At 39.9% G+C, this 12,422-nt stretch overlaps 1 protein-coding gene across 3 annotated transcripts in view; it reads right to left on the reverse strand.

Annotated features, from left to right (window-relative positions):
- ano2b (anoctamin 2b) overlaps window positions 1–4,763 on the reverse strand; it is a 69,294-nt gene extending 64,531 nt beyond the window's left edge. For 2 of the 3 annotated variants that reach the window (XM_017693985.2, XM_017693984.2), the window contains exons 1-2: window positions 4,592–4,763; window positions 3,874–4,052 (exon numbers count right to left, since the gene is read on the reverse strand). In XM_017693985.2, coding sequence (XP_017549474.1) covers window positions 3,874–4,052; window positions 4,592–4,748 — 336 coding nt within the window. In that variant the 5' untranslated portion in view covers window positions 4,749–4,763. Of the gene's footprint in view, window positions 1–39; window positions 225–3,873; window positions 4,053–4,591 lie in introns of those variants that run through there. The other variant, XM_017693986.2, reaches the window with a different exon arrangement.
- Between the last annotated feature and the right edge of the window lie 7,659 nt (window positions 4,764–12,422).

The following is a 12,422-nucleotide window of genomic DNA, read 5'->3' on the forward strand; positions in this document are numbered from 1 at the left end:
CTGCCTGCTTTATTCAGAGCATGTCCACACCCCAGTCACCTCGAGCGCAACGCTGCCTGCCATCCTCATCGTCCAAACCTTCATGTAACGCGCAGGGCGAGCAACCCATCCGCCTGCCTGCTATGTGCTTTCTGCATCGCGCGCTGTGCCAGCCAGCCGGTTGACTAGGAGCCGCGCGCACCTACGGATCTCCATAGAAACTCGGGATTCGTCACTCGCTAATTCCAGGAATCAGGGAGACACCTGTGCGCGCGGAGCGGCCACAGTTAGGGCTGGTGGGAATGCGGTGGGAGAATTTAGGCACTTTTCCGTGTTCAGAAACGAAAGTACGGGTGTTTTTGTCTTTAAATTGTAGATCGATTAGCAAACGTGGGCAGTTGTGCAATTAGCACGGACACGAGCGTTCAGAGGTTTGGAATCACAATTTTGCTTTCTCTGTTTTTAATATATTAAAAAATAAAAAATATTGCGGATAAATGTATGAATTTATTCTATTATGATGCTACTTTACAGCCTCGCAGATGTCATTTAATTAGTAGCAAACTGATAATGAAGAAACTTCAGATTCCTTAATGAGTGTGAATGCAGTAACGTTGAAGGGGAGTTCCACCCACGTTTGAAATTTATTGAGATCTAAAGTCTAAAGAAATGGTTCGCTGATGAGAAACGTTCAGACTTAGATTTCTTTAAAGTAGTGCTGCTAAGAAACAGAGGTAACACTGTCTACAACACAACTTTAGCCATTTACTGTCCAAAATGACTAGTAAACCTATGCATGTCATATGTAACATTATTAACGGCCATTACAAGTCTCTAAAAAAATCAGTGAGGACTATTTTGCCTTGCAATGCCCTGCATGTGCCTGTACTCTATGAATGTATTTTAACAGCCCATGTTTTAGGCCAAAACCTTCTCAGAACTATTGTAAAACAATGTCTCAGACATCAATCAGTGTTCTCATAAACAATTCATGTAATACATTTCTTTGAAGGTGCATTAAACTCTTCAGACGTCTGGTTCCTGTCATTACTACTGTGGATTCTGACTTGACTTTCTGAATGACTGTTTACCTCCTAACCATTTAAATATAGAGAAATTTTAAAAAGTTGGTGGAATTCTCCTGTTAAGGTTTAATCAAATTAACATCAGAGGCATAGTCAAGGGATGACCAGTGGTGGCAAGTGCCACCCAAACATGGCCACCCTTCTGGGCCCCACAGTTATGGAAAGTGAGGCAGACAACATCAATAAATCATTGATTATGCTATATGGTGAAAATCTGCCATCAGGATAGTTACCAATCAGTTATGAGAGTCTGATGACACTGCATTTAATAATTAGCATATCAGTGGCAACCTCACTCTGAGTTGTAGCTACAAACCCGATTAAGATCCAGAATGCCTCGTATTTGAAACATGGTGGTCAAATCTCAGTATCAGTTACAGTATTTCTGTAGAGTAGTAATGTATTGTATCATTTATTAATGCTTAAATCTTCATATTTTTTCAATCTTTTTCATGAGCTTGAAACATTGAACAATATATCTTAAGATGTACCTTCTGGTTTCCAGCTAATAGTATTTCAGTCTACACTGTATTAGTTCAAATGAATAAAATTACAGCAGTTACTAATATAATCCAGTGATTCCAAACCTTTGTATTGTCGGGTACATTCGCTCAGCTGCATGTGCTTAAACACAAGGTTGATTTATTTTTATTTTTCTAAGCTCTGTAATGTTCATATCTGTGAGGAAGCCACATTTCCATTTTGATCATTTACATATAAATCTGTTTAATTTCTGTTCTGTTACTGCTTTAAACCAAAAGATCCCTACAAGAGAAGAACAGAGCAGAGCAGACAGTGTTCCTGTGCTGATGGATGTTCTGCTGCAGTTCTATACTACAGGGAACTCAATACTTCAGGAGTTTTGAGCTGAGACATTTCACTCCTACTCAAGTTGCTTTTAGTAGCTACTTCTACGTCTTCTCGAGCATCTTGAAGTAAGACTGCTTTTACTGGAGGATAGGTGTAGGCTGCTGTATCCATCTCTGCTGAGCAGGAAAGATGAACATTTGGTTGATATCAATTATTGGTTCAGGACCATAATGCCAGCTCAGTACGGGTCTTGTGCTACTGCCATGCCATGCCATTTTTAAAAATATTTCTATTTAGCAAACCATTCATCATGTTTTTCAGAGTAAACCTTCTTTCCACCTACCCGTTCTGACACCAAGGAACACTGTGGACAACTGAATCAATAAAGCAGATGTCAGATAGTCACACAATGTAATAGCTTCTTTTGCTGGTGCTTGAAAAAGTGAGGGAATAGTCTACCTGCCTTCTGAAATACCACACAAACTCAGCAAAAATGCTTCTGTATAGTATCAAAAAGGACGTGTAACCATAATGGAACCCAATATGGTGCTACATAGATCCATTTTTAAATGATTCTTTAAAGAATCATACAACAGGCAATCAGCCATGGTAACCATGTAATCATTCAAGAAAGCGTTCAAGCATTCTTTTCAGCGTTCAAGTGGCTTTTTGAGTTGTCATGAATCTATATACAGGTGTGTGCAAAAGTTTGGGCACCCCAGTCAAATGATATGTTTTGTTAAACATAACTTCTCTATGAAGAAATTTGCCATTTGTCAGCAAATTTTAGTGCATAATTTCTTTAAGTTTTAACATATTGTGAAAAATATTTTATTTAATTTTTTCCAATATGTTAAATTCAGCCAATAGTAACAGTAATTGTGCATTAAACTGTATGTTTTCTGTAGAGGGTGTTAACAAATTTTCAATAAGAAACTCAACAGAACGTGTCATTTAACCATGAGCACCAAAACGTTTGTTTACGACTGTAACTATAGATTTTTGGGACTTGTTACCTGCTCATTCCAACTGTTATTTACATTGTCTTAATACAAACTGAGGGAGAAAGTGAGAATCCGAGCCTGCATTCATTTCATGTATTTGTTTGCTTGTTTTTTGTTTGGGTGCTTGACCCTCTAGAACAGCATTTAATATGCTTTTGTTTGAGGAACAGTAAAGGGTCAGTAAGCCAGTCTGAAAGATGAGCCTGATTTTTCCAAAATCTAACCAAATCCTTCTGCATGCTGGGAGAGAGGAAGAGGCAAAAGCATCTTATTTTCCTGGAACATCATTTCCTGGAGCTTTCAAAATGGGGCTGCTTTTCTACATCAGATGTCTGTGATAAAGTTTTAAATACGGAAGATCAGAAGTCTGCCAGTCTGGGACGCAGCCAGAACATGACCTAAGACAGCCTTGGCAGAATGATATGGATTACGTGATTCGTCTATTCTGGGGCCGAATCTTAGCATTACTATAATGGATCCTTATACTGAATGAGCCCTTAACTCTATAAAGAGCTGCGCCAGGTTGTGTCAGGTATCTCTGCTCCAGGCTCCTTCACCCATCTGGCTCAGGTCTTATCCAGTGTCACATTTTTGAGAGACATGATGTTATAAATACTTGAGGTCAGGAACTTGATGAAATTTTCATGAGTGAACTGCCTGCTGAAAAAAATCATAGAAACCATTAAGTTTCTGGTGGCATCCAATAGTCACTAATGGTGTTTTCACTAATGAGTTTTCATGGTGGGTTGATATCACAGTGTAAGGGATAACATGTGTTCTGGGACTGACTCCAGATGCCCTACAGAAAACTAGTGGTCTGTAATAGCAACTATGAAGCCATTTCTTATTAGAAAGCAAAAGCATCAGTTTAGGTTTTAATCCTAATTATTCTAATTGAATTTTTTTTCAGCAGGGCTCACATAAGATGCAGGTGGGCAAAAACACAAAGCAAAAGCTTGAGAAAAACACATTGTTGACATGGAAAAGTCACTCACAGAGCGCGTTCGGTCGTCGATGAAGTTGAAGGGGTCGTCAAACGTGTAGCTGACCGGATCGAATCCCATTCCAGAAAGTTCCCTGGCTATGCTGTACAGCCTGTCACTGTGGATGGAAGATGACTCGCTCATGGCTATGGACACCTTCACCTGGTCCACAGTGGTATTCCAAGCTTCAACTACATGGAACAAAAGGTTTATAAATGATGGAGTGTTTCTAAAGGTGATTTGGTTGTGTTGTGTTGTGTTGATCTGTGTGGACTAGGGTGGGCTGGCGGTCACTGAACTTGATTTCAGCACCATGGACAGTCGCCTTTAAAAAGTTCTTAGCGAAATAAGTCGTTTAAACACGTAAAATAATTGGCAGATGACTTGGTAAACTTGTCTGAGAGCAGCGCTGAGGATAATAAGCGCATGTGATCCATGCGTAAACGTGCGCCATCGCATTGCGCATTGTTTACTCAGGTCCCCGGCACTTCCCACAGCGCTGTACACTCTATTTCTGCACAACATCATTAAATATGTCCTCCTCCACGCGCGGCCGTTCACTGTGAGTCGAGTTCGGTTCTGAAGTTCCCCACCTTCATCACCAGCAGCGACTTAATTAGGCTAACTAAAGCGCAACAGCGCCAACCATGCGAGAAGTAAAAACACACTATGGGGATTAGCGAATCGCGCCAACTCCGTCTGTTTGAGCCAGGAGTGACATGCCACTTACCACTCTGCGAGGACGATCTGGACCTGCTCACGGCCATGTCACAGGCGAAAGGCAGCGGCAAACGGATCTTTGGACGCTTGGGTGCTGTCAGGTTGCGAAATCCTCTCCTGGCTTTGTCCAGGCTTACTTTGCAGACTGTTGTGGCAGTTAATACCATGCCTGTTCGAGAGGAGGCTTATGGTCGGGCCAAACTTTGACTAATTGCCAGGACCTTCTGTCTTGGTTTAGTGCACAGAGTCCACGACCCATGCCAGTCCTGTTTTGACCTCGACTTGGTGGAAAAGAGCTCAAAATGGGACTTTCATTCTGGAAACGGCCCTTTTAAGCTCTCAATTATGAAAAAAAAAACAGAAAGAGAAGAAAAAAAAGAAAAAAAGTGCAAAGTTTCATGGAAAAAAACAGGATGCAGTAAATCTGTCCAAGGTGAGCCTGGACCCTGAATGCTCTGAAAGCCTCACAGAGAGCTATAGTGTCTTATTACACCGGGGCTGTTAAATATCTGTGTTATTAAATATTAAGGCAGCACGTACCTGTCTTTCGAGGAACACTTGACCTGTCTTCAAGGAAATCAACAATGTCGTAGACTTTATTAGGTCCAGCTTTGTGACTGGCATATGTGCACTGGGGTTTTAGATTGACTGAAGTCAGCCTAGCTAATCAGGATGATAGTGCACATTGAGGCCCTGTGAAAGATGAACGTCAAGACTCATGGTAGACCCAGGGGTTGAGTTTACACTAGTGATTTGCGCACTGAAAACTGGAAAATGCAACATCAACACATACAGTGCTTTGCAAATGTTTTAGGCACCGGAGAGAACTGGAATTAAAAAGTTGTAATAAAATGTTTATTTGTTCACTAATATAAAAACACTAATATTAGAACGAATATGGGCCTCATTCACCAACCATTCTTAAGATTGCCCAGTTTTCACAAAGACTGTGACGTTCACTAATGTTTTCTTATTCAGGATTTGTACTTAAGTAAGAACAGAATTTATACATACTCAAGAGCACAAAGCCACACTTCTGTGGTTTAAGAACACGTTATGAATCTGACGTAGCCATTATCTAGGACCTTCCTTAAGAACATTTAAGAAGAACCTTAGGAAGATATTGGTGAATGAGCCCCATTGATACAGAAGTACTGATGGTAGTGATGTTTCATTATATGTAACCTCTGCTTGAGGAAGCCCAGTATTACTGGTACACCTGATAGACAGATGGTTCTTCAAGGATTCTTTAGTAAAGTGAATGGTTCTGTTTAGAACCCTGAGTTCTATATAGAACCATTTTGTGTGGTTTTTTGCATGGTGAAATGGTTCTTCAGATTGATTGAGAACGTAGGTATATAATTCTATATAGAACCTTTTTAAATTGGTTCTGTATAGCACTAAAATGGGTTTTTCCATTGTTTTGATATCAAGTTTGTAATAGCAAAAGAACCCTTTCTATACAAATAGAACCATTTCCTTTGCTAAAGAACCCTTGAGGAGCCATCTTTTTTGAGATGAAGTGTTATCATCCAATAATTGTTTTGGCTAAACAGAACTTCATTATGGCTGAATTTCAAATGGCTCCCTACTCCCTACATAGTGCCCTATATAGGTCTTAAAATAATGGCTCCTCCACTCAAATAGTGCATGACATATCTAACATATAGTAATTTGGGATTCATCCATGTATGTACAGTTCCGCTCTATATATATAATCAAGTGAGTAAGGACCCATTTGAGATTTAGCCTGTAAGTGTACTTGTGATTTTACAAGCAGCAACACACTTATTGCCAAGAGAAATGATTTTAAACAAGGAGCTTAGGCGTCTTACTGTATAGGCCATGCAGATGTTCCAAACGTGGTTCCCAAGATGTTTTTCTCTTCTTCTCACAGAAACTTCAAAGTACGGCAAAATTGCAACGCACCCCCAACTTGATTAACATGGCTTAAGGAACGACAGTCTTTAAGCTACTTATATGAGCTGATTTACTTCATATAGCTCTAATAAAAACAACATATGGAAGATAAAGCTTTCTGAATAATTTCAGCTGTTGTGGGTTGATGATATAGGCCACTACATCACTCTGCCAATCTCCCAACAGGCTTTCACATTCAGGCCATGGTAGTGGAATGGTATGGATGAGATTGAAAGTTACTCCATTCAGAGGCTGTGCACATAAATAGGCATAAAGCGCTCACCCACACAGCTCGGCAGCTGCTCTCGATTTGGTTGATTCCCCTCTTGGAAACAAGAACGCAAAATATGTCACATTTTTAACTCTTCAAAAGCAGGGCTGCTAAATGGATCTTCATCATCCCATTCATGCTCATTTAAGGGTTACACTACACATCTTAATATAGGCTCAACTACACAAGGTGGGGTGCTGGAAATGAAGTGGATTAGTACTACTACCTAAAGAGTAGCTGGCTATAACAGCATTGTTTTACTGGACTAGTTACGCTGATATAATGTCTACACACTGCAGATTTTATATTAAACATGTTCAGAAGAATAAATAATCAGCAAAGCTTCAGGTTTATACAACACATGGTGCCAAGTGAACCAGAGCCCTGCATACTCTAGCAGAAATCATGGTGCGATGAAAGGTCCTTTAACCAACCGCTTAAAGAACCCTAAAGAACCTTCAGTGGAGGGTTTCTGCTGAACCATTTTTGTAAATGAGATATGTAAATATTTTGAACAAGAAACATTTAGGCCACTTTATTTTTAAGAGTGCAGTTTGGTGCTGCTCTAACACACCTGTTAACGCTGATAACTAACTGATGAGTTCAATTAAATTAAACTGATGAGTTCAATTTAAGCAGGGAAACCTCCAGCCATCCAGGACTCAAGCTCAGCTACCCTGAACTACAGTGTCTACAGATAAGCTAGGTCCTACTGTTTTCTATTATAAACTATTATTGGGCAATTGTCAAGAGTTAACTACAGAGATCCCAGGGGAGTGGAAACTGAACTAAAATGATACATTATTACTTTTCAGCCTGAAGGCCCTAAACAGCACAAATAATAATAAGAAATTTAGATTTTCTGTTTTTTACTCCCTCTTAAAATTAAATGTGCCAAATAGGATTCTTTGGAGTCTTGGAGAAATTTGGAGTCATTTTATGGCATACAGACATCGGTTACTAATTAGACCAGTGGGGTCAGTGCTCAGGGGTCTCACAGGGCCAAATGGCCCAAGGCAGGTCAAACATGTGAGTAAAGAACCCTTAAATATATATGAATTTGATAAATGAGTGAAGCAAATGAAGAGAGTTATCTGTCCTCAGGCTCCTCTTCCCATAGACTTACCAAAAATGTTATTCTTTATATACACAAGGCTAATGAAATAAAAAGGTGGAAAAGAAATGTATTATCTAGTCAGAGGTACTGATTATCAGTTCAAGGGCAAATTTGCATGTAATATATAATATATACATTGCTGCTGTTGGAACAAAACCTTGTATGTCCAGTTTTTGGTATTATTTGAAAATACCTGAAATGGTCCAAAATAAAGTTGAAAAAATTATATATATATAAATTTGTACTATTACTACTATTATTACTTTGTTTTAGGTTTATGACTGTGTTAGGTTTTGATGTAAGGTGATCATAACCCAACTGATTATGGTCCTCTGAAGAGACCAGAGGGATGGACGAGTTCTCATCATTTCTGTCATTTGCAGTCATTCCCCAGAACGATGGCATGTGAAAATGTGTTACTGGCTCCCTCAAGTGGTCAGAACAAGGACGTGTCACATTTCTTTCATTATCAAACTGTTCCTTTCCCTTTAAATAAACCCCTTGAACTCTAGATTTATTATTCCATTAAAACTTATTATTCAGTTACTACTATAAATAATTCAGTAGCTACCATATCAGTTATTTGTAGTTATATGTTTATGAGAGTGAATAATGGACATACATGACAACATCAATGTTTTTTTAGAGGTTAAGGAGAAATGTTTTTATGACTTTCACCAAGCACAAATCAACAAATATAAAATAGCAAAAGCTTCAACAATAGAGCATTATAACAGCTAAACACAAAGGCACCACTATCATGCTTTCATGTATTACATCAAAAGTTAAACTCAGTTTAAACTACAGTGTTTCCCTGTGACTGGACAGAAATATCCAGTAGTTTCATTCCTCATATCAAAGTATAAACTCTGTATAAACACCCACTGCAATGTTGTTTTCTAATAACATGGTTACTTAACACCTAAAGGTGCGGGACTAGATTCTTTCCAAGAAAGTGCAATGTTTTCTGAGCTGTCATTAGAGACAATACAAAGAACTGTTTGTGATTTTGGATAAATAACTACTTTGTTTACTCAAGATGTTTTGAGACACATACAATCACACAGCATTTTAATTAGGGAAGCATCTTCTTCTTCAAAGCTACAGCAAAGTTTTAAAACTTAAGACTGAAAAGATATATTACACTTAGTATAAAGTGCCACAGTCTCCAAACCATACATCATAGCAGGACACACTACTGTCTTGCTGCTATCCTTCTGTCACACATCAGCCCTGACACCCGTCTCCACCCACTCCATCCTGCCTGCACCCTCTTCTTCACCTCTTTTCTACACTGTCCATTGCTCTGGATGGTTGACCCAAGATATTTGAAGTCATCCACCTTTACGACCTCTACTCCTTGCATCCTTACCTTTCCACCTGCCTCCCTCTCATTCACACACATGTATTCCGTCTTGTCTCTACTGACCTTCATTCCTCTCCTCTCCAGTGCAAACCTCCACCTCTCCAGATTCTCTTCCACCTGCTCTCTACTCTCACTACAGATTACAATGTCATCTGCAAACATCATGGTCCATGGAGCCTCCTGCCTGACCTCATCTGTCAACCTTTCCATCACCATTGCAAACAAGAAGGGGCTCAGAGCTGATCTCTGATGTAACCCTCCCTTCACCTTGAAACCATTTGTCACTCCAACTGTACACCTCACCACTGTCTTACTATCCTCATACATGTCCTGCACCACCCTAACATACTTTTCAGCTACACCTGACTTCCTCATACAGTACCACGGTTCCTCTCTTGGCACCCTATCATATGCCTTCTCTATATCCACAAAGACACAATGTAGCTCCTTCTGACCTTCTCTGTACTTCTCTACCAACACTCTCAACGCAAAAATTGCATCTGTGGTACTCTTTCTGGGCATGAAACCAAACTGCTGCTCACTGATCTGAACCTCTCGCCTTAGCCTTGCTTCAACAATTCTTTCCCATACCTTCATGGTGTGGCTCATCAACTTTATACCTCTGTAGTTACTGCAGCTCTGCACATCACCCTTGTTCTTAAAAATGTGGACCAGTACACTGCTTCTCCACTCATCAGGCATCCTCTCACTCTCCACTGCCTTCTCTCCTAAACATCTCCATACCTCCACAGGTATGTCATCTGGACCAACTGCCTTTCCATTCTTCATCCTTTTTAAAGCTGCCCTCACTTCCACCTTACTAATTCTCTGCACATCCTGATCCACCATCTCTCCCCCCATTGTCCTCTCTCTCTCATTTTCCTCATTCATTAGTTCTTCAAAGTACTCCTTCCATCTATCCTTAATCAGCCTAACCTGCTGTACATCCTTTCCAGCTCTATCTCTCTGTTTAGCCAAACGATACAAGTCCTTTACTCCTTCTTTACTGTCCAGCCTGTCATACAGCTCATCCTAGGCCTGAGCCTTTGCCTTTGCCACCATTCTTTTCGCTATGCGACTAGCCTCACAGTACTCCTGCCTACTTCCTTCATCTCTCTGGTTATCCGACTTTTTCTTAGCTGCCTTCTTTTCTGAATACTCTCCTGGACTTCCTCATTCCACCACCAACTTTCCTTGTCTTCTTTCCTCTGACCAGACGAAACACCCAACACATTCTTGCCAGTTTCTCTCACCACCTTAGCTGTATTTTCTCAGTCCTCAGGTAGCCCCTCACTGCCCCCAAGGGCCTGTTTTTCCCTGAACTGCCTGCAACCATCCTCCTCCTTCAGCTTCCACCATCTAATCTTTGGCTCTGTCTTCACTCTCTTCCTCTTCTTTGTTTCTAATCTCATTCTACAATCACCCTATGCTGCCTTGCTACACTTTCCCCTGGCACCACTTTACAATCTCCAATCTCCTTTAGGTGGCATCTCCTGCTAAGGATATAATCCACCTGTGTGCACCTCCCTCCACTCTTGTATGTCACCCTGTGTCCCTCTTCTGAAAATACGTGTTCACCACAGCCATTTCCATTCTCTTTGCAAAATCTACATCCATCTGACCTTCCACATTTCTGTCTTTCACACCATACATACCCAGCACGTCTTCATTTTTAAATTTTAAAACTTCAAATTTAAAAACTTCAAATTTCAGACTTCAGAATCAGTTTCAAAGTTGGTGAACGTTTGACTAACATTCAGAGTTCTTATACTTTCTGGAACCAAAGATGTTGTTGATGAAACAAATCATTTCTATGACTGAGGAAGAGCAGGTATAGATAAAGTAGATCATCAAATAAAATTATTACTTTTCTTTCTTTTTAAAACTTTTATTAGTTTTCAGAAGATATATCTGAAAAGATTAGATGTAAGACAATCCAGTTGTATAATGAAGGGGAAAATCAAAGCATAATGAGGACCAAAAAAACAGGAGTTTCCAAAACTTGAGTCCAAAAAATTATTAAAAGATGCAGAAAAAGTATGACTCTTAAGAACAGTGCAAGATGTGGTCAGTGGCGGCTCCTGCCAAATATCTCAGGGGGGGCAATTGTTGTGATGATAGCCAAGGTGACCTGTTCAATGTGTAAATAAAAAAACAGCTGGCTAACCAATTGAAATGTAAATATATATACATATTTCTCTTACATTATATACTGTACAGTATTTGTGTACTGATATATCCTGGACTTCTCTGTAAATATCATCTTGAATAAAACTGTGGTCATCTCTCAGTTTGCCCTCACTAACAACTTTGAACATGGAGAGAGACCAGATTTACAATAAATCAAATCTTTAATTCAGTCTTCATCAGAAAGCATTTTATTTTAGGTGCTGACGTTCTAGAATAAAGATTGACAGTGGCACTAGGGCTAGTGTAATGAATAAAAACACTAACAATTAAACAATTGGGGAGATATAATAAGTACAATCACCAGTTACATTTGTCACTTGTACTGAAATTTTATTCATCTCTCTTTAAAAGCAGCAAAGTGATCAATTACCCTCTCATTGAAGTCAGGCATGTTCCTGACCAGTTCTCTCTCCATTGAAAGCATGACCAGTGCATTCAGACATTCCTGTCCCATTGCATTTCATAGGAATGTCTTTATTCTTTTTATGATTGAGAAACACCTGTCAACTTCAGCCTTTGTCATGGGAGTGGTTATGAGGATGTTCAACAGAGCCACAGTCTCAGAAAAAGTCTCCTGGAGGTTGTACCTCAGTAGAACCTGGTATAGTGCCAGTGCAGCACAGCAGCCTTTGAATTCAGAACTCTCAGAGATGAGCGACAGCTCTGTCTTGAGCTTTGCCTTATTCAGCATGGGGTATGCCATGAGGGTGGTGTTCAGAGCCTCAGCAGGAAATGTATGCCGATGTGTTCAAACATCTCTCCTTGTAGCAGTGTGGCACTGACAAGGTGGTCATTGAAGGAGAACCTTTCTTTAGCATGAACCACGATTGTGTCACGGACCTGTCAAAAAACAAAACAAAACAAAAAAACACTTTCTCAGTTTGTGATTTACTTTGACAGAAAATCGCACTGGCAATCGAATTGGACGTTGCACCCAAGACAGGGAAGAATTAAAAATTCTTAGAAAAAATTCTTCC

Source organism: Pygocentrus nattereri, chromosome 1, assembly GCF_015220715.1.
Source record: "Pygocentrus nattereri isolate fPygNat1 chromosome 1, fPygNat1.pri, whole genome shotgun sequence".
Classification (NCBI taxonomy): Eukaryota; Metazoa; Chordata; class Actinopteri; order Characiformes; family Serrasalmidae; genus Pygocentrus; species Pygocentrus nattereri.